The 27,695-nt window shown below is 38.4% G+C and overlaps 1 protein-coding gene across 8 annotated transcripts; it reads left to right on the top strand.

Moving 5' to 3' along the window:
- The first annotated feature begins 3,387 nt into the window (after nt 1-3,387).
- REST (RE1 silencing transcription factor) lies at nt 3,388-24,497 on the top strand. 8 transcript variants are annotated; one of them, XR_012131726.1, is made up of 5 exons: nt 4,573-4,935; nt 6,094-6,997; nt 12,181-12,264; nt 17,461-21,238; nt 23,601-24,497. XR_012131726.1 is itself a non-coding variant. In XM_037018685.2 (4 exons), exons 2-4 carry the CDS (start codon nt 6,103-6,105, stop codon nt 19,338-19,340), a joined length of 2,859 nt encoding a protein of 952 aa, XP_036874580.1. In that variant the 5' UTR covers nt 3,388-3,739; nt 6,094-6,102; the 3' UTR covers nt 19,341-23,001. The 8 variants fall into 8 exon arrangements, 6 of the variants coding, with proteins under 6 accessions (XP_036874580.1, XP_036874575.1, XP_036874579.1 ...); XR_005061410.2 differs by lacking the exon at nt 23,601-24,497 and adding an exon at nt 22,120-23,001; XM_037018685.2 differs by lacking the exons at nt 4,573-4,935; nt 23,601-24,497 and adding an exon at nt 3,388-3,739 and having other exon boundaries at nt 17,461-23,001.
- Nucleotides 24,498-27,695: the final 3,198 nt, after the last annotated feature.

Here is a 27,695-nt window from a genome sequence, read left to right as displayed (position 1 = left end):
AAAGTGAAAAAGCAACCTAGATTTCTAAGCTGCTGAGAATTTTAGACATCACTTAGCCAACCTCTTCATTTTACAGACAAAACTCAAGAGAAGTGATTTTTCAAAGCAACAGAGGGAAGGAGGAACAGGTCTCTAGCCTACCTGGCAAGTGCACTTTCTGTTCTATCACCTGTTTTACCCTCACCAAAAGTTTTAGAGTAAGGTTACAGAGAAAGAAGAGGATTTTTGAAGTTGTGTTTTAATATCACTATTAACTAAATGAGAAATATAAATTGTGCTGACTCAGAAAGCAAAAATCACAGAGCCAGAGTTCAATCCCTGCAGGATCGGCTACATCAGGAGATTCCTGGAGGACTGTGCAGTGACAGTTCCTACTGAAATGTAGAGAGAATGGGAGAAAGACCTTACACATTAGTCTTTGCAGACCCATGTCTTCTCTTTGGCTGGTGATGGTGACAGTGGAGCAGAAATCTTTAACATTAGGGTGAAGATTTACCCCAATTTTTAAGCAACACAAACCTTGAGTCAGGTGTAACATTAAAAGCAAGTAATTGAACTTCAGTATAACATTAATTCTGCTTCAGTCAAATTAAACTCTTTTCTAAAGAAAGAAAAGGAAACATATTTAGGAATAGGAAGCACAGGGAAGCCCCAAAACAACACTTTACCAAACTTGAAATAAATCTCTAGAAAAAAGTATTAAGATCATATGATAACTAAAATAAAAAATTGATGAATTAAATGTGTAGGAAAGAATCCATATTCTCAGAATAAGAAAAACAGAACTCATTCACGTTTCAAAATCTTTATCTTGTAGAAGATATTAAATTTGGGATGCAGCAAAGTAAAATATAGCCTTTCATAAAACAATGAAGAATTCAAGTTCACAGCACTAGGTTCCCTCAAGGAAATTTCCCATTGATTTGAAACTTGGCCTTGAATTTGACCTGTGGCTTTCATGTCATGATAATTTGGGTCACTCTAAATATGCCATCTCTTGAACAAGGGCCTCTGCTAATTTTAAATGAATGCAGCTGCCGATTTGCCATTTTTTATTTGCATCACAATATGTGGGAATAATTTCACAATTAAAACATTTCCAGTAAGCAGGCAGACTGAGGTAATGTAGGACATTATCTAGTAAGTTAAAAAAGAGATGTTTCATTTTTGCCTTTTTGGACATAAAAAGAAGAGAAAATAAGTTCTGTCTTTAAGGGCTTTGTTAAGGCCAGAACTGTTCCCTGGGCTATAGCATCTAAAGAAGCCATGCAACCTCAAACTGGATTTTCATTTAAAAAAAAAAAAAAAGACTTTAAAAAAGAGAATAAATGTAGGAAAGTTTGTATCAAATCTAAAAAAGTTTTCTTTCTTTTCGTTTTTTTTTCCCCCTTCCTTTCTGCTTTTCTTTCTTTCTTTGGTTCAATGACAATGAGTACCTTTTCAATTTGGTTCACTGGGGAAGGCTTGCATTTGATATTAAGTAATCAAAACCTTTAGTGGTTAGGCCCTCAGGGCCTTCATTCCATCTTTTTTTTTAATTTTACAATTTTTTAATTAAGGTATTATTGATATATACTCTTATGAAGGTTTCACATGAAAAACAATGTGGTTATACATTCACCCATATTATTGAGTCTTCCCCTGTACCCCCGTACCCCATTGCAGTCACTGTCCATCAGTTTAGTAAATCGCCACAGTCACTACTAGCCTTCTCTGTGCTACACTGTCTTCCCGTGACCACCCTCTCACACCATGTGTACTACCATGATACCTCTCAATCCCCTTCTCCCTCCTCTCCCCTTCCCCTCCCCTTTGATACTCGCTAGTGCCTTCTTGGAGCTGTGAGTCTGCTGCTGTTTTGTTCCTTCAGTTTTGCTTCGTTGCTCCACAAAGGAGGAAAATCATTGCCTTCATCCCATCTTGCATCTGCCTCTGAGGATGCATTGATGTATTGTACAGATATAGGGAAACAGGGGTCCTAGTGAGGAGCTGACCAGGAAAGTGAGGAGTCTGGAAAGTCTGTTGTAAGAGAAACAGTGAAGGAACTGGGAGAGCTGGTTTAGGCAAGAGGGGTAGATGCGTTTTTGAGTTTGCTGTTTTCATTGTGTAGAGTGTTCCTTCTCCTATTTTCTACCTGTTGGAATTCTTCTACTAGTGCAAGGCCAGATTGGACAGTCATCTGTGAAAAATTTCTAGATCCTCTTAGTTAGGAACCATCTCCCTACTCTGAATCCCCATAGCGGTTGTTGCTACCTTTATTATAACACTAGTGATAGTCCAGTTTGTCTATATCAGGTTAGTCAAGGCCTTGAACGTCACACTGAGGAGTTTAAGGGAGTCATTAAGTTTCTGAGGACACGCATGATTTAAGGCATCAAGGCCCATTAAAAAGGCATTTCTGGAGCAAATAGAAAGGAAGCGGTACATGATTCTACTTTGTCTCTTTTAAAAAAAACCACATTACTATGTGTCATATTTTATGCATGGTTACCCCACTTTACAAAAGCGGAAGTCAGGTTACTCTCTCTGACAAGTGGTCACCAGGCAGCCTCCACGTCCTCACCACGCTCTTCACCCCCTATAATCTGACGGTAACTGCTCCACTGGAATAGTGCTCTGAAGGCTCAAGCAATGACCTGCTACTTGTCACGTCTAGGGACTTGTCCCCTCAGTCCTCATTCTGTTTTGAGTCCAAAATCTTCTCAAAACATATTATTCTCACAACTCACAAAATGATTGCATTTCCCTTGCTTTTTGTTTAAAAATTGGAATGCATTTTAATGCAGAGGCTTAAAAGGAAGCTTAATTAGTTAAGGGTGGCTACGGGTGGAGACCTGATGAGATTTTGAAGGGTTATTTTCGATTGCTTTATATGTGAACGGCGGGTGACAATAGTTGTAAAGAGATTTTTGGAAAGGAGAAAACCCTGCAGATTTTTCTTTTAACAGCTCTATTCTCATGCATGCACGCCAGGGCTTGTGTGTGTGTGTGTGTGTGTGTGTGTGTGTGTGTGTGTGTGTGTGTGTGTGTGTGTGTGTGTGTGTGTGTGTGTGCCAGGGCTTGTGTGTGTGTGTGTGTGTGTGTGTGTGTGTGTGTGTGTGCGCCAGGGCTTGTGTGTGTGTGTGTGTGTGTGTGTGTGTGTGTGTGTGTATGGGGGGGTGTAACTTTTCTGTTGTTTGTTTACAAAAGAAATCAAGAAGGGGAGCGGGTCCCGCCTCTTTTTTGACCTAAGGGCAGGAGTGAGGGGCTGAGCGGATTAGGTGCGGCTCCCCCTCGGCGCGCATTCTGCCCAGCGCGGGCGCAGAGCAACCCCTCTGCCAAGGGGCGGGGCGCGCCAGGCGGCCACGCGCGCAGGAGGTGGAGGGGGCGTGTCCCGCGGGCGCGCGCGAGCGGAGGGGGCGTGTCCCGCGGGCGGCGGCGGCGCGGGCCGGGTGCGCGGCGTAACCTCCTGTGCTGGAATGTGTGGCTCCCGCGAGCTCGCGGCGCCCCAGCAGAGCCAACGCCGCCGAAGCCCCGGGCCCCAGACCCCGGCAGCGGCGGCGGGGACCGCAAGGCGAGAGCCGGCGGCCTGAGCACTTTCTGCGGCTTCGCTCCTGAGCCTTCGCGGGCTTCGACGTCTCCAGCGCCCAACTTTTCCACCCTCCTCTTCCCCTTCCTCGAAACTCCAGCAACAAAGAAAAGTAGTGGGAGAAGGGGCGGCGACGTCGCATCGGCCGCCCCCCCGCGCCGAGGTAGGCCGGTAAGCGCGGCGCGGGGCCGGGGGCGGTTGGGGTGGGGGAGGGAGGGCCGGGCGGCGGCGGCGGCGGCGGCGGGAGGGGGAGGGCGCGGAAGGACGCGGAGCGAGGCGCTGTCCAGGGCTGATTTGCAGATACTGTGGCTCTGGCGGCGGCGGCGGCGGCGGCCGCGCCGGGCGGGGGCGGGCGGCCGAGCGGGATCAGATTACGCCGGCGCGGCCCGGGGCCTGGGCCGGGGGCGTCCGCGGGGAGCGGCGCGGCCCGGGACCCCTTCCCCAGTCGGGGCTGGGCCGCCGCCTCCGCTCGGGCCGGGCGCCCCTCGGATGGCGTCCTGAGGCCAGGAAGAGGAGCTGCGTGGGGCCCTAGTCCTGAAACTTCCTTCTCGTGCTCCCGCTCCCAGGTCCCGCCGCAGCCCCGCGCCTGCCCGCCGCCCTCCCGTCCCCCTCCCTCCCTGGCCTCTCCTTTTCGCCGGAAGGCGCCGTTGAGTGCGGCCGGCCGGGTTGAGTCAGCCCCGGAGCCGGGGCGGTTCCGCCAATGGGGCTGGACAGCGATTTCTGCGCTCGGGCCGCCCCTCCGCGGCCGGCCACCGCGCCGCCCGAGCCCGCCAGGCCGGGGCTCGAGTCCCGCGGGGCGCCGTGGGGGGGTGAGTCCGCAGACTTCCGGGGCGCGGGGGGCCCTCCGGCGCCTGAGCCCGACGCCTGCGGGGGGCGCCCGCGCAGCGTCCCTGACTTTCTGCGGGCGGCGAGTCCAGGGCCGGGGAGAGGAGCGGAGACGCCGGCAGCGCGGTAGCTTGCCTCCTTTTTTTTGGACGGGCCGGGCTTCCGGGCCGGGGAGGGGACAGCTCGGGCGGGTAGGACTTGGTCTGGCCCAGCGGCGTCCCGAGTCTGCCCCCCACGCCTTTATAAAGTTGGGGAACTCAGGAGAACCTTCAGGATAAGTGTTGGGACAACTCCCGCTAGTTGTTGTGTACATGTGCGCAGTGAGCGGGCCGAGCCGAGAGGAAGCGAGAGCGCCCGAGTTTGCAAAGAGCTGCTTTGTGTTTGGTATTTTGAGAAAATGGCCGAATGCCTATTTCAGTTAGGAATGCCGCCGCCGAGGCAGGCGCTGGTGGCAGGGCACGTAGGAATTCGTGCGGCACGTTGGGCTTTCGGGCCGTGCTGGGATGGTCTTCCCTACAAACGTTGAAATTCCTTCAGGGATGGTAATTACGGCGGGGGGGTTGGGTGGTGTCAGAAAAATCTGTCTAGGTAGATTACCGCGTAGCCTGCGTCCTTAAGCCCTGGGACGGCTTTTGCCCTGCGTTTGTTTTCTGTGATGGCATTTGATTTCAACTTTTGTTGGTACATGCAACTCAACCGGTTTGTGTTTGGGCACTTGGGTGAAACGGATTACATTTTGTATTTTAGGTTTACCAAAATTTTTTTTGTATTTCCCACTTATTTTGCTTTCACTGATTTGCGAGAGAACACCTAATTTGAGAATAGTACCTTTTAGGTTGAGAAGGACCTTGGTTAAGACGATTAAAAAAGTCCCAACATGTTTTCAAGAAGGGTGATCTTGTAATGGCTTCCATTAGGCAAGTAGGCCAAGTCAAGCACAATGCAAGAAAGTTGCTGACTGTCCAATTGAGTTGTACGATTATTTTATTAGGGGATTTGAAAGTTTATTTTCATTTGTGAAGTTTTGAATACTTATACTTAATCACAGGGAAAAAGGTCTTTAAAGTTTTTCTTTTAAGTAGCACAAGTCATCAGAAAAATTTTCAGAGTAACTTATTTTGAAGTTACCGAATTCATATGAAGTTCAACTCAGTTGACCAATTATTACAAGCTTTTTTCTCCTTTCCAAATATGTTTGTACTTAAGAAATGCACACTTGGCTTTTGTATTTCTCCCCTTTATGATTTCAGGCCAGTAGACACTTGGGGGGTGAGAGTTGGGAGGACAGCAGTTTACTGTTCATGTATTGAATTAAAAAAAATTTTTAATTACCATTAAAAATGAAGGGTACATATTTTTTCCTACCAAAAAATCGAAAGTGCTGGAGCAAAAGCATGCCAGTGGTAGACTTATCTGATGGATGAGTTACATCAAACTGTTGATAGAATTTTTTGTAGGGGTAATAGGAATATATTTTTGGTTACTGCTGTAAAGAAAATTTAGAATTACAAAACTATTTTAAACGTTTATTTTTAGTAAATGAAACTCCTTGAATTTAAAGATTATATTGGAAAGGTGTGCGTTTGTTTTCTTTGTATTTTTTTTGTTTTTGAGTTGTGAAGAATTACAATGATGTTTTGATTTTAGACCAGTAAAGGTTGTATTTAAACTGGTGCTTTTTTGTTTTGTTTTGCATTCAGAATACAGTTATGGCCACCCAGGTAATGGGCCAGTCTTCTGGAGGAGGGGGGCTATTCACCAGTGGTGGCAACATTGGCATGGCCTTGCCTAACGACATGTATGACTTGCATGACCTCTCCAAAGCTGAACTGGCTGCGCCTCAGCTTATCATGTTGGCAAATGTGGCCTTAACTGGAGAAGTAAATGGCAGCTGCTGTGATTACCTGGTGGGTGAAGAGAGACAGATGGCAGAATTGATGCCTGTGGGGGATAACAACTTTTCAGATAGTGATGGAGAAGGACTGGATGAGTCTCCTGAAATAAAAGGTGAACCCAGTGGACTAGAAAACATGGAACTGGAAAGTTTGGAGCTCAGTGTGGTAGAACCACAGCCTGTGTTCGAAGTATCAGCTGCCCCAGAAACTTATGACTCAAATAAAGACCTTCCTCTGGAAACACCTGGAACAGAGGACAAATGTAAGAACTTGAAGACCAAACCCTTTCGCTGTAAGCCATGCCAGTATGAAGCAGAATCTGAAGAACAGTTTGTACATCATATCAGAGTTCATAGTGCCAAGAAATTTTTCGTGGAAGAAAGTGCAGAGAAGCAAGCAAAAGCCAGGGAATCTGGCTCTTCTACTGTGGAGGAGGGAGATTTCTCCAAGGGCCCCATTCGCTGTGACCGATGTGGCTACAATACCAATCGTTATGATCACTATACTGCTCACCTGAAGCACCACACCAGAGCTGGGGATAATGAGCGAGTCTACAAGTGCATCATTTGCACGTACACAACAGTAAGCGAATATCACTGGAGGAAACACTTGAGAAACCATTTTCCAAGGAAAGTATACACATGTGGGAAATGCAACTATTTTTCAGACAGAAAAAACAATTATGTTCAACATGTTCGAACTCATACAGGTAAGAGGACTTTTGTAGTTAAATAAGTTCACTTCACCTCTGGTAGTTAATGGAGTGGGTAGTTAAAATAGTGCTAAAGAAAGGAGATTCTGGCCTCCATTATTTGCTCTTTGTGACCTTGGATTAAGTTATTTAACCTCTTCCCGCTTCAGTTTCTGCATGGGGTAACTATAGCATTGGGGGAGTGAGAGAAGGAACACGTATAAAGCACTGAGTATTTCTTTGAAGGCTAACCAAGAGAAATAGAATATAAAATAGAAGGCCTCTACGCAAAATAGGTATGCTGACAACTTGGGATAGACCACTTAGCTAAATTAGGCTGTTTTTTTCTTTTAGAAGATTTGTATTTAATTGACAGTGACTGCATCTCTCTTGCGGTATGGTTTCCCAAAGGAATTGAGGACTTAGACAAAAGAAAATCGAATGATCAACCCTTGCGTAGGTCTATTTAACAGAAGCCTCAAAGTTTTAAAAATATTTGACTTGTGGTATTGAGCTGCTAAATGGAACAACTGCTTGTTTTGTCCCTAAAACAGGAATGTGACAAGTAGTTTTTAAAAGATTTGTGGGATTATCACACTTGAAATGCAGCTGTTACTCAGACAAAAACAATCATGTTCAGCCTGTTCTTGTACAGATAAAAGGACCTGTCTAGTTTGTAAGTGTATTCTGTTAAAGAAATGGAAAAATCTTTAAAGTATGAAAAATTTCAAACATCTCAGAAGAAACGCCCCACTGCACCAATTGTACCCATTACCAATATTCAACAGTTACCAGTATTTTGTCATATTTTGCAATTCCTTTAAAAAAAAAAAACAGCTTTATTGAGATATTCCACTACCACACAATTCATCCATTTAAAGTTATAATTCATTGATTTTAGTGTATTCACAGTGTTGTGCAGCCATTACCACAATTTTAGGACTTCACCCAAAAAGAAACCCCTATTAGTGGTCACTCTCCATTTCTCCCCAACACTCCCTTAATTATTTATTTTTACATTGACTGTTAAGTCTTTATAATTGAGGGGTCCCATTTTTCAAAAGAAATGTTTGTAACTATGGGTAGTTCCATTTTCTTATTTGTTACATTTGCCTATGTTAAGAATTGGTACCTCTTGAGGACTGGTTGTTGGTCTGAATAAAATGGATAGGGGTAATCTAGTATTGTTCTCTTTGGATCACAAGTGTAAAGGCTGTGGGTTGCCCTTTGCATCAGTTTCCTTTTGCAGGAGTTGTTGCTCTTTCAGGACTGACCTCACAGGTAAAGTGGGGGGCAGGGAGGAGGGGAATTAATACTGCTTTGCTTAATGGTAAACCTAAACAATAAAACTTGTAGATACAATTCCATTACAAGAAGGACCTCTGCAGCTAGATTTCTAAGCCCCAGGAGATGGTTCCTTTATTTAAAACTTTAAAATCTAGCCAGGTAAAAAGAATTTGTGGACCCTTTCGGAATTTGTTGTAACCTGTGATTGTCTCCATGCTTTGAAACCATTTTACTTCAAAAGTAGAGAAGTTCAAACATTACAAAATTACATGGCATAGGAAATGAAAGTTACTTGGGAATCCTATCCCATTAATCACTTAATAGTTTGGATTAAACTGTTAGAGTAAACTCACCTCACCTACAGTATCTTAAATCCTAAGTACATTTCAGCCATAAGTACTTCATACAATTTTTTTGAAAACCTTGGGGCCTAGTTTAGAATTGGCTTTATAATCTATAGAGCTTTCTAGTAAGTACATAATGATGTATGGTCAAGTACATGACTTTTATGAGTACATCTGATTAATTTTGCTTTGAGATATAATTGATGAATTTTTACGAATACATAATAACCATCATGCATGTCAATAGACTATTACCACCATCCCAGTGCCTTTGTCTTAACTACATTTTGATTTTTTGTCAGTTATATTTTGAATTTGTTGTATTTTGAAAATTGAGTCACTGAACAAATCAAAAATTTTCCCAAAAAGATAAAAATGTTTTTTGCAACAATAAATCTAAATTTGTTGATTTAAGAGCATTTTTAGAACAATAAAAAAAGGAAAACAGAGAACCAGAGAAAGTTTTCAGTTTTTGGTGTATATTCCCAGTTTTTTATGTCTTTCTATGTGAAGGTTTTTTTTTAAAATTAGGGACTCTACTTTTTGCCATTGCGAATTTCTGTTTTGTTATATATTGGTTTTTTTATTGAGTAATTTTAATGGCTATATTTTATATACTTTACCACCCATTACTTAACTTTTTTTCCACATTAATTTAAGGTTGATACTTCCACAATAAGATAATGACTTATATAGCTAACATTGGTGTCTTGCCAATGGGTTTCAGGCCCAGGCAAGTTTGCTATGGATTCAGTGTGACCAAAGAAAATGACAGCAAAACGTTCTTGGGGTGAAAGGGTTATACCCAACTTTATTCTCACAGTGGCAGGTCAGTCACTAAAATCCTGTTCACTCAGAGCGAGTCTGCATGAAGCAGGCCGGTGTCTGCCTCTGGACCCCTCTGTCCGCACAGCCATCCTCTGGGCCTCTCTTCACAGCCATGTATTGCCCACAGGTGTGCAGTGAGCTAGTCAACCATGGCCTGGTGAGAATCCTGGCCATAGAAACTCATTTTATCCACAATTGGTTATGCATATTTCATTTCACATTTTAGTGTTAAACTTATTTGGTGTTAATACTTTTTGAAAGATTCTCCCCCCAGCCTTATTACCTTATTTGTATGTGGGTTTTTTTAGGCATTTTAAAACAGTTTAGTGGTGTATAACTTGCAGAATAATATTTTGATTATGTAAATTGAGGGTGTCTGGTGTTAAGTGCTTGTTCCTGAAAATTGTATTTATGTAAGAATAAATTTCATCTAGTGCTGAAGAGTAGAGATAAAAGGTAGTAGGCTGTAATCACTTCTCATTTTGGAAGCCTAGTTTTCAGATTCACTTAATGGGTTTCTTCTGTTCTTTTATGGAATACCCAATATTAGGTGCTTCCATTTATGCTAATTTTCAGAACAATCCATTGAACACAGGGTGGGTGATAATAGCCCATCTTTACTGAAAGGAAAGCCTGAAGTCATGTGTTCAAAGTCACATACAACTAAGATTCAGAATTCCAAATATCTCTTTATAATAAGGTATTTACTTGGTGAGGGGCAGAGGATTTTTTATATGAATCTTCAGTCAAAAAAATTTTAATTTCATGGTTTTGATACTAAGCCAGTTCATAAATGATACTTCAGAAGGTGACATTTTGCAAGTGTGATGGAAAAATCCCTACATTTTCTAAAGTATTTATTCCTCTAGTTTGTAAAATTGTACAGCTGGAAGCAATCCATTCTGTTAAAAAGAATTTAAAAGTAAGTTATCCTTAATTGCTCCCTCCTGTTAATCTACAATGGTATTTTTTCTTTCATTAACTTTATTTTGTACCATCTTGAGATACAATTTATACACCATACAATTCACTATGGATTGGTCTGTGGTGGACACTACATAATGTGGAATCATACAATAATTGGTCCTTTTGTGACTAACTTTTCACTTAGCATAATGTCTTCGAGGTTCATCCACATTGTACGTACAGTACTTGTTTTCCTTTTATTGCCAAATAATACTCTTGTATAGATACATAATATTTTGTTTACCCACTCATCAGTTAATGGATATTTGAATATAGCCAAAGTTTCCACTCTCTGGCTGTTACTAATAATGCTATGAACATTCATGTACAAGTTTGTGAGGATATAATGTTTTCATTTTTCTTGGGTATATATATGCTTGGGAGTAAAATTGCTAGGCTGCATGGTAACTCTTTAGTCATTTAGGCACTGTCAAACTGTTAAAGTGGCTGCACTATTTTACAGTTCCACCAGCAGTATATGAGAGTTCCAATTTCTCCACATCCTAACCAATATTTGTTAATATCTGTCATCTTGATTATAGCCATCCTTGTGGGTGTGACGTCTTCATCTCCTGGTAGTTTTGATTTGCATTTCCCTCATGGCTAATAAAATTGTGCATCTTTTCATATTCTTTTTGGCCATTCTTTCATGTTCTTTACAGAAACACATTCAGTGTTTTTTAAGCTATCTTAAGATTCTTCTGGGTCAAAGTAGGCATTCTGTTGCAGTGAGCTATTTACAGCCAGCTGATCTATAGCTACCAGATAGTAACAGCTGAACAGTTAATAGGAACACATTTCCCACTCATCACCACATTTTCCTTTTTTCATGTTCACTTTTTGTCTTCATTGCATTCTAGTAGACATATTTGTTACTCTAATCTGTTGTATTTACAGAATAATAACTGATACTTGTTGAGGGCTTTACTATGTGCCAGGCACAATGTTAAATGCTCTGCATGTATTATCTTAATTTAAATTCTCAACAATTCTGGGAAGTCAAGGTACTGTTACTTTTATAGATGAGGAAACTTGCCGAACATTGCAACTATTATTTTGTGGCCAAAGACTAGATGAAAACCAGTTGTCAAGCCTTTTTTCTTTTATGTCTGTTCTGTGGTTGACAACCCATTTCCCAAAAAAACACATTTCCTGCCTTTCAGTATTAAGTATTTTAGTACTATGTCCCTGGCTTCTCATCTTCAGTTGCTTTCAGTTCCTATGGCTTTAGGAGTATGATTTGTTTTAAGACTGACTTGACTATTTCATGTAAGTTTCTGTCATTACCTGAAATTTTTAGCCTAGAACTACAGTGTCTCCACTCAAAGTCTTATTGCTTTAAGCTAACGTTTTCTAATGGTAGATTTGTCCTTTATAGGAATCAAAAAAATTACCCAAGCCATAGCTTCAGAAAATTGGGGTAGATTTCTTTTTTTTTTTTTAAGGATAATTCTAATTAAATAAAAGAATGTGCCTTCATACAATGCTAATTTTCAGTTATTAATGTTTAATGTAGTAATGGGTAGTATTACTGTGAAAGTTGAAAGAATTGTGAGAATTCAGAAAGCCAGTTACATTTGTCAGCAAAGCTGAAATGTAGTTATGTGAATTCTGAGTTAAATTATTAACATTTCTCCTACATGATAAAAAATCCTTTTTCAAGAAGAGGAAAAAAAAAAGCCTTGTTAAAAAATGCTTAGTACTGAATATTACATATACTGTTAGAATTGTATTTGCATTTTTTGGTCATATTTAAATACTAATCATATTTTGCAGGAGAACGCCCATATAAGTGTGAGCTTTGTCCTTACTCAAGTTCTCAGAAGACTCATCTAACTAGACATATGCGTACTCATTCAGGTTGGTAAGAAATGGGAACTTTTCTATCATTTTTAGTAAACTACAGTTATAAGGAAGTTCTAGACCTGAAACTGGGTCACTATTTAAGATTTATTTTTCATAGAAATTAGAAATTAGAATTAAAAGTCAGTGTTCTTTTAGTGTGGAGCTATATTTAAAAGGAGATTCTTAATAAGGAGTCCATTGGTGGAACTCCTGAAGCTGAATGTGTGCTTGTGCTTTTCCTAGGAGGAAGGTCATTAATTTTCATCAGATCCTCAACAAGTCCGTGACTAATAAACACTGAATTGCTATCCTAGACCAAGGCTGCTTCATCCTTTTTGAACAATTCCTGCCTTCTAAAACACTCCTCCCCATGCCCCCCACAAACAGTATTCATAACACCAGGTTTCGTAGTGTGTGGTTGCCAGGTTTCAGGAACTCCTTCTCAGAGCCCGCCGTTTGAGTTCGTTCCCTTTTGAGAGTTGATAGGGCTTTTGGGGACTGGTTACAAAAGCCTAACTTCCAAGACCTAATTTATTCATCTATAATTTATAAAATGGAAGACTATATAATCATGATCACTAACCAGAATTGGCCCCCAGTTTGTAGAAGCAAAGTTAAAAAAGTAAATACTAGCGTAGATGGTGTTGAATAGATGATTATTTCATTTGGGTCATGTTGACTCTTGGTGAATTGCCATGTCTGATCAGAATACTCTCCTGCCAGATTTAGAAAATATATATCTCTATGGGGAACTGTGCTGAAAATCTTGATGTTTACAAAAGTCTGTGCAAATATGTTAACCATTAATTACTGTAAATTTGTGCTGTCTGATTTGGTAGCCACTGGCCATGGGTGGTTATTGAGCTTGTAAAATGTGGCTAGTTTGAATTGAGGTGTGTAAAATACATACCAGAACTCAAACAGTATGAAGGAAAGAATGTAAAATAATCAATTTTTCAATACTGATTACATGATGACATGACTACAACTAAATAAGTAGTAGAATTAATTTTACTTCATTTTTATCATTGTAATATGACTACTAGAAAATTTAAAATTATGTATGTTGCTTGCATTTTATTTCTAGCCCTTAAGTAAACCATTTAAGAGCTTTAGTTAACTCATTTTAGACTTCATAACTAATCTATCATGTATAAATTGTTAATTGTCCCCATTTTTTACAAGTGGGGGAAACGAAGGCATTGACAATAATATGTCCATTTTCCCTGTAGAATATTCCCTCTTCTGGATTTGTCTTCCTTTCTCCTGGTTTCATTTAGTTTTCCTTTCTCCCTGTGCATTGTATTACTTGTATACTGGAAATTAAATCTAGATGCTTGAATTTTACTTAATATGTTTCATTTGTCATCATATCTGGGTGACCTGTTACTAGTATTTTCGAGTCAGTGGATTAGAATGATGACACATTTGCATCTTTTTCATTGAATCCATAATACTTCTATCACTATATGAATATGATGTTTTATACTAGTCAATAATTGAGTGGTTTTGTTTGCTCTTTTTTGAGTTTTCTTTGCTATATTTTAAAGGTGATTTTCAGTTGTTGGCTGTTACAGTAGAGCAAGTATTTTAAGTCTTAATGAGCACTATTGTATGCATGCTGAAAACCAGATTTGTTATCTGAATATTCTAAAATACTTAGTCCCAGTTTATAGATTAGGAGTCAGGAATAGAAAGGATAAATGCTTTATCTAAGATTATCAAATTAGAAGAGCTATAATTTGGCCTGAGACTCCCCCACCCTCCCATTTTCAGTTGTCAACAGTGTTAAAAGAATATTATGGCTTAGAAAAATAGCTCAAGAATCTACAGCATAATGAAATTGGAACCATAATGTATGGAGAGAGCAGAGTCATTCATTATCTTGTATTGGATGCCAGCAGTTTGTGAGTCACAAACAGGAAACAAACATGGTCAGTCTGTTTTGTGTCTGAGTTTGTCAGTTATTTTCAGCAGACCTTATGTTTCAATACACTTAACTAGAAGTTGTTATGATAACTCTTGCAGATAAAGTGAGGCAAAGTTAGGTCAAATTGGACAGATAGTCTTTCTGACTGGTTTGCATGGAGTGAGTATCTTGGGTGCCTTCTCTGTGGCCTGAAGCTTGATCTTTATAGATATCCTTGGGCATTTTGGTTTCTTGTTCATGTGAATGTATTTTAGGGAAGAGAAGTGTGCTCCTTTTCTTATTTCTGGAAGAAATAGACTCTGTTGAGTTATATTTTTTATAAACTGACAGATTGGTTTATGAAACAAAACCATGTAGGTTATTTATTTAGAGCACTTTATCCATAGGCTAAGTCTTCTCAGGCCAAATTTAGACAGGGATCAAAATGTTTGGTGAAAAATACACACTAAACTACTAATCTGTTGTTCCCCATTTTGTTGGTGTTTCCATCTATTAAAGTATTAAAGTAGTCTTAGAGACACTCAATATCCACAGCTCTCCCTTTCCTAATCTCAGTGGACATAATACCATTACATCCAGTTTGAATTTGTTGTTATATTTTTGTATACATCACACTGCTAGTTCCCCATCCTCCTAGTGTAGGAGTCTATTTTGAATACATCCCCACTGTGAGCATAATGGATGCTTGTTAAAAGGAATTGACAGCTTGGCAAGATCCACCTTCATTTATGACTCTTTAAAGGTAGAAAAGTATTTTATTTCACAGCAAATTTTCCTTTTACGAAGTGTTTGATAATTATTATGGAGGAATTACTTTAATAGCTGGGCTTATTTGAAAGATGTTATGGCTTAGTCTTCATGGATAATTTTTTAAACATTGATTGTTGAGGTTTAACTCACATACCTTAAGTATACAGCTCAGTGAGTTTGCATTTTCTCGTTTGACCAGCCCAGATGAAGACATGAAACATTTCTGCCACCCTGAGAAAAAAATTTGTTCCTTACATGACCTTTTTCAATCAGCACTCCATAGTCTTCCCATGACTTGACACTCTTGACTCCCATCAAAAAGAACATTGTATCATTTTTCTATAAAATGTTTTTGAGATTCATCCCATGTGTAGTATTAAAGTATGCCCCTATTACTCTTTAATTTAAAATTTCTTTTGCTGTTCTTTCTGGATTCTTGATAAAAATATGTAAAGCTTGTAAAAATCTTTGCCCTTTTGAAGTTGTCTTACTTAGTTATTGAAGTTGTCTTAGTTAATTGAGGAAGAATAAAAATAGACATCTGACACATTTTAAAGATGAAAAATATAGGATAAATATTATTAGACTTAGAAAAGGGAATTACATTAACTGTTGGTACAGGGCATATAAATTTATATTCAGCTGGGTACTAGTAAACTAAAAATTTGATGACTAAATCTTCTATTACAAACAAGATTTAATATCAGTAAAACAAAAATTGGGCGGGGTGCATGGTACAAGTGAATTAGGCCATCAGATTTTAAACAGATTCCTGTGAGTGCTATTTTCTGGCCATTTCATAGGTGGTGGCTTACACAGTGATGATTGCTATGTAAGTACCCTCATTCATTAGGGGTTATAATATAATGATATTTTCATTACAATTCTTAGCACAAATATTTTTATGAAAACTGTCAGCTATTATATTTACTCAGTGATAAGGTTTATATGGAAAGGCAGAATGAACACATGAAAAAATCTTCCCTTTAGTTTGCCCATACCAAAAATTAAATTTGTTCTAAAAGTGATGATTTACAGGTAATGCTTAGTGACTGCTTGACTATTTGCCTCATGCTAAGTGCTTTATATGGATTAGATTATTTATAGCTCACAACACTCAAAAGTATTTTACAGGTGAGGAAATTGAGTCTTAGATTTTAGTACCTTGCTCAAGATCTCACAGTAGTTGCAGGGCCCCCAGATGTTTTTACCCTAGAACAAGTTCTTAACCTTATGCCACCTATCTTTCCCCATTCTGTGTCTATATATATGTTAAGCCCATGATTATCTCTTTCGAAGACATTAATTGGAGAGGACAAGGTAGGGCCAAGTCTATATTAATGCAGCATGTTGTAGAAACCTCTGTTTATAGAATGTTTGTGGACTAATATGGAAAAGAGTTGTCCAATTAACTGCATATCCTATCTGACATCCCAGCATAAGTTTTTGTTTTTGTTATTAAGTATTTAATCAGACATTTTCTAATCATGTAATACTTCCATCTACATGGTTTTAATGTCTGAGTATTTTTGCTTTATGAAAAAATTAGATTTGATAAGAATTTGTGAATGTTTGAGAGATGAATTTTCATAAATGTCAATTTCCATTTTTCTACTATGCATTCCATTGGACCAGTGGGGTATGGATACCATTTGGTAATATTTGCTAGAGTGTGTCTAGATGGGTATGTATTCAGGTAGAATGTGATAATCTTAACACCTTTAATTTGGGGGCTGGGGTGGTTCTGGTTTTGTATGTACTTGTGATTATGATTTGTTTACTTATTTTACATACCATATCTATTTGTATGCCCCTTATCATTTACCTATTTTCTTTGCCCACTTTTTAGAAGAAGATAGGGAAAAATCAAGTTTTATGACTTGGCTATATTACTGCTTTAAAATAACAGCTCAGGTATTGGAAAAGTTTGCTGAGTTTGAAACTTGACTCAACTCTTACCACTATGGACAAAAAAATCTAGAGAAAAAAGTATTTTGCTTCCTGAGATCAAAGCACTGTTTTAAAATTTTTGCATAGAAGGCCTGGGAGTGAGTGTTAGCCTGGAGTGTAAGATAATTTCTTTTGAAGTCTCAAGACTTATCTTAAAAATGTATGGGAATTTTATATTTACTCCATTATATGTTTGTTTTAACTAAACAAAGCATTATTTATCTTCTCTCTTTGAGTGCCTTGCTCCAAAATTAACATCTAGAGCCCAAAATGATAATGTACTGCTTCATGGATCTATTTTCTTTAATAGTGCTTGAGAGCCCTTTCTTGATGAACTTTTTAGAAGATGGTGGTTAACTGAGATAATTATTCCTCCATTTGGTGTGGGAATCAATGTCAAGGGATAGAGGAAAGATAAACAAATAAATATGGTAAATGTAAGATGCATGATACAGTCTTTTCAATACATAGCTTTTGTGGTTTTCTTTTACATATATTCAATCTTTATAAATACATTTTAATAAAATCTTAAATTCATTTCTTAATCTGTGTCTTCTCTAACGTATCTTGTTTACCTTCAGGTGAGAAGCCATTTAAATGTGATCAGTGCAGTTATGTGGCCTCTAATCAACATGAAGTTACCCGCCATGCAAGACAGGTTCACAATGGGCCTAAACCTCTTACTTGCCCACACTGTGACTACAAAACAGCAGACAGAAGTAACTTCAAAAAACATGTAGAGTTACATGTTAATCCACGGCAGTTCAATTGCCCTGTATGTGACTATGCGGCTTCTAAGAAGTGTAATCTGCAGTATCATTTCAAATCTAAGCATCCTACTTGTCCTAATAAAACAATGGATGTCTCAAAAGTGAAACTAAAGAAAACCAAAAAGAGAGAGGCTGACTTGCCTGATAACAATATGACCAATGAAAAAACAGAAGCAGAACAGACAAAAATAAAGGGGGATGTGGCTGGAAAGAAAAATGAGAGGGCTGTGAAAGTGGAGAAAAAAGACAATGTTTCAAAAGAGAAAAAGCCTTGCAGTAATGCCTCAATCCAGATTACTACCAGAACTCGCAAATCTGCAGTGGAAACTAAAGAAATGGATATGCAGACAGGGAATAATTCAGAAAAAACTTGTAAAACCAAGAAAAGCAAAAGGAAGGTGGAAGCTGAAGTCCATTCCTTACAAGATCCTATTACTGATGAGGGACCTGTGACAAAAAAGAAAAAGAAGGCAGAAAGCAAATCCAGAAATAATCAAGAAGTGCCAAAGGCTGATGGCAAACTTGAGAATAAAAAGCAAAATACATGCCTGAAAAAAACTGCAAAGAAGAAAACTCTGAAAAATAAATTAAGTAAAAAAAGCAGCAAGCCTGTTCAGAAGGAGACTGCTCAGAGGGGTACTCAGGTAGAGCCTCTGCAGATGGAACCTGCTCAGACTGAGCCACCTTCTCCTATAGAGTCTGCCCAGCCGGGGCCTCCCCAGCCAGAGTCTCCCCACATGGAGCCGCCGTCTCCCATGGGGCCTGCTCAGCTAGAGGTTGTTCAGAAGGGGCCTGTTGAAATGGAGGCTCCCCTTCACAAGGAACCGATTCCCAAAAAGTCTCCTCAAAAAGATAATAAAAAGGAAAAGGCCAACATGCTGAGTGAAATGGTACGGAAGGAGCAAGTCCTTATTGAAGTTGGCTTAGTGCCTGTTAAGGATAGCCAGCCTCTGAAAGAAAATGCTGATGCACTGGATCTCTCACCACCATCACCACTGCTGCCAAAGGAAAACCTAAAAGAAGAGGAGACAAAAGACCAAAAATTACTCAGCGAAGGCAAAGGAAATAAAGAAACTCCTCTTCAAAAAGTAGAAGCAGAAGAGGCAGATAAGAGTCCAGCAGGACTTGCTGCTGTTATCAAGGAATCTGCCAGTATTTCATCCTCGGAACAAAACCTGAATATGCCAGAGGGTGGAACTTTAGATGGCAGATGGCAGGCTGACACTGTGCTTTCTGAAATGGAAATGGACACTGATGAGAATAAAACAGAGAATCTCCCTGGCAGAAACTCAGCAGTTGAAGAACTAATTTCACCACTGCTTCCTCTACCAACAGAAAAACATGAAGTAGTGTCCAAAACTGCTGTGGCATCACCTCCTGTCACCACGGCAATAAATAAGTCTCAGGAAATGGATGAAGATGAAGGCATCCACAGTCACGATGGAAGTGATCTAAGTGACAACATGTCAGAGGGTAGTGATGATTCTGGATTGAATGGGGCTCGGCCAGTTCCACAAGAAGCTAGTAGAAGAAACGCTAAGGAAGCCTTGGCAGTCAAAGTGGCTGATGGAGATTTCGTTTGTATCTTCTGTGATCGTTCTTTTAGAAAGGAAAAAGATTATAGCAAACACCTTAATCGCCATTTGGTTAATGTATACTTCCTTGAAAAAGCAGCTAAAGGACAGGAGTAATTAAGCTTTGGACAAGGCTTCAGTTCTTAGTTTGTAAGATCTATTACACTTTATATTCATTTATAGTAGTAGACAACCTTTTACTTTTAAAATTGCTTTAATTAGTGTCCACTGTTGATTTTTAAGTGACACTTTTCCCTAGGACTATATACCTGTTGATGGATAGATTTGAGCAAATCCAAGGAAGTTAGTGTACTAAACCAGCAGATACCTAAATCTGTTAGCTTATGCATTTAACTGAAATGAGAAGGCCTAGGTGGTATATGAAAATCTGTTGCTTTGTCTATAACTTGTCGGTTTCTCCCCCATGTCTGTCTGCCTGTTTCACTTCAGTTTATTTGTAGTTTCTTGTTTAGCTCTATAAAAATTGGCTTACTTAAATAGCAAATTACTTGAAGAATTTGCCTGCTTTATATAAAGTTAGCACTTTAAAATTTTTTAGATAAAAGAGACGTTTAAATTGAGAAGTTCCCCAACAATGGACATTGTATCAGTCCAGGTATTTACTTTCTAAGTTTTGATCAATATTTCTTATTTGTGTATGTTAATTGTCATAAAAACAATGATTTTGGTGTGTTTTTTTATTTTGGTGCTTTAATGGCTTAAGATGTTGCACATTTTTTTTTAACCTATGCAGTTAAATTTTTCTAGAAATAGCATTTGTGTTGAGCAGTAACACTTTATACGTGTATATATATATGTGTGTATATATATATATATATATATATATGCATGTTTATTTTGTCCTCTTTGGAGGGATGCTTTTAGTCTTGTTTGCAAAGGGCAGTTTTCTTTTTTCCTTTGCTGCAATTGTCTTTTGCAGAATATTAGTGTGAGCAAATTTGTGAGCAAATGAAGCATGCAGGTTCAATCTATTGATTTTGATTTTCACATTTCTATGCCAGAATCTGTATTTCATATAAGTTATTTATTTTAAATGGATGTAGTGAATTCACAGCGCTCATTTTGAATTTCGCAATAAACCACTAGGCTCTATATTGAGTGGATTTTTATCTCAAATACCAACCATAAGTAAATTTTGGCGTTTTAGTACAGCTACTTCCTAAATGTACACTGTTAAGTCAGATTTTTTAGGAAAACCATTTTTTCATAGGTGGTTGGTGTTCATGTGGCTATTCAGCTGAATAAAGAACTATAAGTGATAACTTGGAAACTGCAAATCTGGAATTAGGAGGCATAATCACTCCTTTAAGTTACACAGATTATCAGTTGTGAGGTTCCAAAGCCATAGCATTACACAGAAAATCTAGCATGAGAGAGGATGAGTACAGGTAGACCAGCTACTCCTTCCTGTGAATACAATAGAAAAGGCTAGTTAGACTTCTGTACAGTCCAGATTTTTAAAATCACATTTTCTCAGGTATCTCCACAAACTAGTGGGTGTCCTGGCTGTCCTGTGACAGCCTCTTTCTACAGGTGAGGCCTCAAATGAATTACAGCTATCCTCATGTTCCTGGGGGGCACTTCATATGAAAAAGTGTGTGTACTCCCAGACTTTTTCGTAGGTTCTTTGGCTAATTTGCCAAGGAATATAAAAAAATCCGACATAGGATTTTTCTTGCTGATAGCAGTTACTCATTGCAGTAAAATAAACTATGATCCCAATAGGGAATCTTAAACAATTCTGTTCCTTCCATGTTCTATTCTAAAATAACCACTTTATACTTCATTTATTTTCTTTTATCTGGTGATCTCTTTGAGGCAGGGTTCAAGAGTTTGGCAGTGCAACATGAAAGGTTAGAAAACAGCGTTGATGAAGTGTGGGTGGAGAACTTATTAAAAATCTGAGAATGAAGTTTGAGTTAAAAGACATTTGAACTTGGAATTGACTGGGAGGCCAAAGATTTAAAGAAGATGATTCTCTCCAGACATGAGGAGTAAGTTGTGTTTTAATGGTGTGTGTTTTGTGTGCATGAATGGGAATTTGTAAATGATGTTGAATTCTAGGTGAATTCTTGGCTCCGACAATCATTGTCAACAGAAGATCAAGCTGCAAATATTTATGTTTTAAAACTTAAATTATAAAACTAGTTTAAATCTTCTAACAACTAGTTCAAATATTCATTGGTACATTTTATGTAAGTTTCCTTTTATATTAGATACAAAAAGATCCATGTTAAGTACAGATTGGAGATTGGAATCAGTTTGGATAAGAGGCTTTTGTGGATTATTTCATATTACAAAAGAAAAAAATTAGATTTCTGAGAAATTGGACTAATTTTCTCAACTAGAATGCTAAAAACAAAAATATGAAGGAAATTAAAACCCCTTATTAAATTGTTCTGTGAAAACATTGTTACTGGAAATTCAGTGGGATGTGAGGCCTTTCTTCCAGAAAACAAGGACTTGATTGTCAGGCCTATATTAGGTTCTGAACCTTAATGCCATGTATTTGTACTTATTAAAATTGTTTCAATGAAAAGTATATTAGTAATATGAACTTCTGGTCTAGTTGGGAGTTCTTCCATTTGAAAAATGTGATATTTGCATGGAACTGTTTGAATTGCTTTGTTTTCTCAGTTTCCCCTCCACTGGATAGAATTGAAGATAGAATTTTCCCTTTTGATAAAGGAATAAAAAGTGAACATGTGATTTGTAAATTGATGTTTAGTAACTAGAGATAAACTTGAAATACTAGAATACATTATAAGCCTAATCCTAGGTAGTCTTATAAAAATATATCTCTTTTTAACTGTGTTTTGAACCTATATTCACATTGGTTTTCAAGATATTTTAAGTTATATTTTTTCCTTTTCAGAGCTGCTTCTTTGGAGCTTTTTTCTTTTTTAAATTGAGGTGTACTTCACAACAGGCTACATTTTTTTGATAATGCTTTTATAACTGACCAGATATTTTGCTCTAGTCTTCTAAAAGGGCCATTTTATATTTTAGAATCACTTCTAAAGTCATGTGGTCTTTAACTTTAGGGACTATTTTGCATATGAGTGTTAATTCAATTTTAAACCCAAGTAGACCTCATTTGCATGTCACCCCATGAATGCTGACAATGGAAGAAACACCTTGCCTGTAGTAGAACATCAGTTCTGGACTGAGAAGCTGGGGAAGAAACTTAATTTTCTTTTTTGCATAAATCAGGAAAACAGCTGGTATGCAGTTCCCTTGTTGACCTCAGCAGATGAAGTGAGCTGATGGTGTTAATTCAGATTAAGAAACTTTCTGAATTTTACCTTATGTAGATTTTGTTATCTACATGCAATGTTAACTAAATCGGGTAGCTTTTACAGTTTCACATTTTGTGTACATAGGCTTTCTCCACCCTTTTTCAACATCCATTAGTTACTGAACTCTGTAAACTGTCATTGAAACATTAAAACAATGTTTTGTTGCACCAATTTTATAAACTTTTACAGTGCAATACGTGTTATTTTTCAGAGACAAACCAAAGGTTAATTTCTCAAGGTTCTTGCTGCCAGCTTAAGCAGCATTTTATGGAGGATCTTTTATATATACATTTGTAATAAATGAAAAATAAACCAGATTGCAATTTTTTTTTTTTAACCACGTACTGAGTTTTTGGTCCAAATTGTATAGGATAAGTTAAAGTTAAATTGCATTCTATTAACCAATATGAGTGTATTTCTGTAAGCATAGTTACATTGAAATAAAGTTTTAAAAAGCATTGTATGCCTTTGTTTGTTATTGGTACATCAAGTATCAAAGAAGCCACATTTATTTTGCTGGAATTGCAAGTATATTAATTTTAAAAATTGTTTCCCTCAGATAAACCATTGTAGGTAGAAAGGTAATGGTAGTCTTTGTTGTTTGGGGTAACAGACCGGAGGATAGTAGTCCAAAGCATTTCGTATATTCTGTTCCCTGGGAGGTAGAGGTGAGGGAGAAACCACCTGTCAACAATTCATAGGTGGTTTCACATAGTAATTTATTCGCAGCATCAGGTCCCCCCTAACAGCTTAATATACATCTTTCTCAGTAGCAGGCCTGGTGTTAGTAAATTTTGAATCATAATTGGAAAAAGGTGCATTGAGTGTCAGGTCATTAAGGACTGTACTGTAGTGGAATTCTGAGAAGAAAATGAAACCCAAGGCAAAGTGGTAAACCATCTCTAGATTCTGCTTCCTTTGTTAATGGGTATAAACAGTTGAGCTATAAGTTGAAGGATTAATGTATTTTTGTGGAGTTGAGAGAAAGGGAGTTGGCAGAACCTCTCTGAGTATGTAGAATACCAAAACAACTGCGTTGTACTCTGTCCTAATGCAGCACGTGACCTGAAGTTCCTGAGGCATCAAATAATGGATGTTTCTTACTGTGTTGATGAGAGTGATTCACCTTCCTCCTCCTGCCATACTCCTTATCAGTGACAAAGCAAAATAAGTTTCCACAGTCATTTATTTTATTACCATGGAAGAGTCCTTGACAAGGAGCAAGAAAATTTCTGCCTGACCAAGGATATATGGGGTTATCGTGAATATGTAAAATGCTACTGATGTCTGATTTTATAATAACAAGTGGAGTTGTGGATCGTGTTCTACTTTTTAATTTCTTGAGGAACCTCTATACTTTTTTCCACAATGGCTGCACCATTTCACACTCCCACCAACAGTGCACAAGGGTTCTCTTCTCCACATCCTTGCCAACACTTGTCTTTTTGATACTAGCCATTCTGACTAGTATGAGGCACTACCTTGTATTGATTTGCATTTCCCTGATGATTACTGTTGCTGAGCATCATGTATGTCATCTTTGGGAAAATGCCTATTCAGGTTCTCTGTCCTTTATTTTTATTAAGGTCTGATTGATATACACTCTTATGAAGGTTTCACATGAAAAAACAATGTGGTTACATTTACCCATATTATCAAGTCCCCACCCATACCCCAATGCAGTCACTGTCCCATCAGTGCAGCAAGATGCCACAGATTCTCTGTCCTTTTATGTATGTTTTTGAGTATTGTTGATACTCAGTCTGTATTGGTTTCAAATGTACAACACACACCCTCTCTGGTTTAGTTACTATCAGCATAGAAACATGTTACAGAATCATTGATTGTATTCCCCGTGCTGTACTATTATCCCTGTGACCAAATTATACTATGATTGAAAGTTTTTGTGACTCATGTTCTACCTCGCCCTCCCTACCCACCCACACCATCTCCTCCCCCATTGTAACCACTAGTCACTTCTCAGTGTCTGAGTCTACTGCTGTTTTGTTCATACAATTTTGCTTTGTTTCTATATTCCACAAATAAGAAATCATAGGGTAATTGTCTCCACCTGGCTTATTTCACTGAGCATAATACTCTATCCATGTCACAAATGGCAGGATTTCATTTTTTATGGCTGAACAATATTCCATTGTGTATATGTACATCCTTTTTATCCATCTATTGACAGACACTTAGGTTGCTTCCATATCTTGGATATTGTCACAAATGGCAGGATTTCATTTTTTATGGCTGAACAATATTCCATTGTGTATATGTACATTTTTTATCCATCTATTGACGGACACTTAGGTTGCTTCCATATCTTGGATATTGCGAATGGTGGCAATAAATGGGTGCATATATCTTTTGAGTCAGATTTTGTTTTCTTCAGGTAAATTCCTAGGAGTGGAATTACTGGGTCAAATGGTATTTCTATTTTTAGATTTTTGAGGAACTTCCATACTGCTTTCCACAGCAGTTGTGCTAATTTACATTCCCACCAACTGTATAAGGGCTCCCATTTCTCTGCATTTTTGCCAACACATGTCATTGCTTGTCTTTTGGATAATACCTCCTATTCCAACTGGTGTGAGGTGATACTGTGATTTTGATTTGCATTTCCTTGACGATTAGTGATGTGGAGCATCTTTTTGTGTGACTGTTGGCCATATATATTTCTTTGGAGAAATACCTGTAAAGGTCCTACTGCTCATTTTTTAATTGGTTGTTTTTTTTTTTTTTTTGGTGTCGAGAGGTATGAGTTTTATGTTTTGGATGTTAGCCCCTTACTGGGTGAATTATTTACAAATAGATTCTCCCATGTCTTTTTGTTCTGCTGATGGTGTCATTTGCTGTACAGAAGCTCTTTAGTTTGAGGTAGTCCTACTCATTCATATTTTTATTTTGTTTCCCTTGCCTAAGGAGATATGTCCAGGAAAAAATTGGTAATATTTATGTTAAAGAGATTTTTGCCTATGTTTTCTTCTAAGGGTTTTATGGTTTCATGTCTTATATTTAGGTTTTTAATTCATTTCATCTACTCTTGTGTATAGACAGACAGTAGTCCAGTTTTATTCTCTTGCACGTAGCTGTCAAGTTTCCCCAAAATTGGTTGTTGAAGAAGCTGTCTTTTCCCTATTGTATCATGACTCCTTTATTGTATATTAATTGACCATATATGTGTGGTTTTATATCTGGGCTCTCTTCTGTTCCATTGATCTATGGGTCTGTTTGTCAGTACCAAAAATATTTTGGTTATTGTAGCTTTGTAGTATAGCTTGAAGTCAGGGAGCATTATTCTTTCTCAGAATTGCTTTAACTGTTCGGGCTCTTTTGTGGTTCCATATGAATTTTAGAATTATTTGCTATAGTTCTCTGAAAAATGCCATTGGTATTTTGATAGGGATTGCATTGAAACTGTAAATTGCTTTGGGCAGGATGGTCATTTTGACAATATTGATTTCTCCTACCCATGAACACAGGATAGCTTTCCCTTATTGGTGTCTTAAATTTCTCCTATGAGTATCTTTTTTTAAATTAAGGTATTATTGATATATAGTCTTGTGAAGGTTTCACGTGAGCAACACTGTGGTTACTACATCCACCCATATTATAAAGTTCCCCCCACATCCCATTGTAGTCACTGTCCATCAGCATAGTATGATGCTATATAGTCACTACTTGTATTCTCTGTGCTATACTGCCTTCCTCATGACCCCTCCACACACCATGTGTGCCAATCATAATACCCCTAAATCCCCTTCTCCCTACCTCCCTACCCATTATCTCCCACACCTTCCCTTTGGTTACTGCTAGTCCCTTCTTGGAGTCTGTTAGTCTGCTGCTGTTTTGTTCCTTCAGTTTTTCTTTGTTGTTACATTCCACAAATGAGGGAAATCATTTGGTACCTGTCTTTCTCCTGGCTCATTTCACTGGCATAATAAATACCCTCTAGCTCCATCCATGTTGTTGCAAATCGGTGGATTTGTTTTCTTATGGCTGAATAATATTCCATTGTGTATATGTACCACATCTTTATCCATCTACTGTTGGACACTTAGGTTGTTTCCATATCTTGGCTATTGTAAATAGTGCTGCAATAAACGGGTGCATATGTCTTCTTGAATCTGGGATCTTGTTTTTGGGTAAATTCCTAGAAGTGGAATTCATGTGTCAAATGGTATTTCTATTTTTAGTTTTTGAGGAACCTCCATATTGATTTCCACATGGTTGAACTAATTTATATTCCCACCAGCAGTGTAGGAGGGTTCCCCTTTCTCTGCATCCTCGCCAGCATTTGTTCCTAGTCTTTTCGATTGGCCATCCTAACTGGTGTGAGGTGATACCTCATTGTGGTTTTAATTTGCATTTCCCTGATAATTAGTGAGGTGGAACATCTTTTCATGTGCCTGTTGGCCATCTCAATATCTTTGGAGAATTGTTTGTATCCTCTGCCCATTTTTTAATTGGGTTATTTGCTTTTTGATTGTTGAGTGTAAGTTCTATATTTTAGATGTTAACCCCTTGTTGGATATGTCGCTTACAAATATATTCTCCTTTATTATAGGATGCCTTTTTGTTGTACTGATGGTGTCTTTTGCTGTACAGAAGCTTTTAGTTTGATGTAATCCCACTTACTCATCTTTGCTTTTGTTTCACTTGCCCGAGGAGATACGTTCAGGAAAAAGTTGCTCATCTTTATATTCAGGAGATTTTTGCCTGTGTTTTCTTCTAAGAGTTTTATGGCCTTATGACTTACATTCAGGTCTTTGATCCATTTCAAGTTTACTTTTGTGTATGGGGTTAGACAATCCAGTTTCATTCTCTTAAATGTAGCTGCCCAGTTTTCCCAGCACCAGTTGTTGAAGAGGCTGTCACTTCCCCATTGTATTTCCATGGCTCTATTATCGTATGTTAATTGACCATATATGCTTGGGTTTATATCTGGGCTCTTTAGCCTGTTTCCAGTTGTCCTGATTACTGTGGCTTTGTAGTAGAGCTTGAAGTTGGGGAGCATAATCCAACCAGCTTTATTCTTCCTTCTCAGGATTGCTTTGGCTACTTGGGGTCTTTTGTGGTTCCATATGAATTTTAGAACTATTTTTTTTTATTAAGGTATTAAGGAATTGCTCTAGTTTATTGAGGAATG

This window comes from Manis javanica, chromosome 5 (assembly GCF_040802235.1).
Source record: "Manis javanica isolate MJ-LG chromosome 5, MJ_LKY, whole genome shotgun sequence".
Classification (NCBI taxonomy): Eukaryota; Metazoa; Chordata; class Mammalia; order Pholidota; family Manidae; genus Manis; species Manis javanica.
Note: the sequence above shows the minus strand (reverse complement) of the source record. Positions and strands in the feature narration are given on the sequence as shown.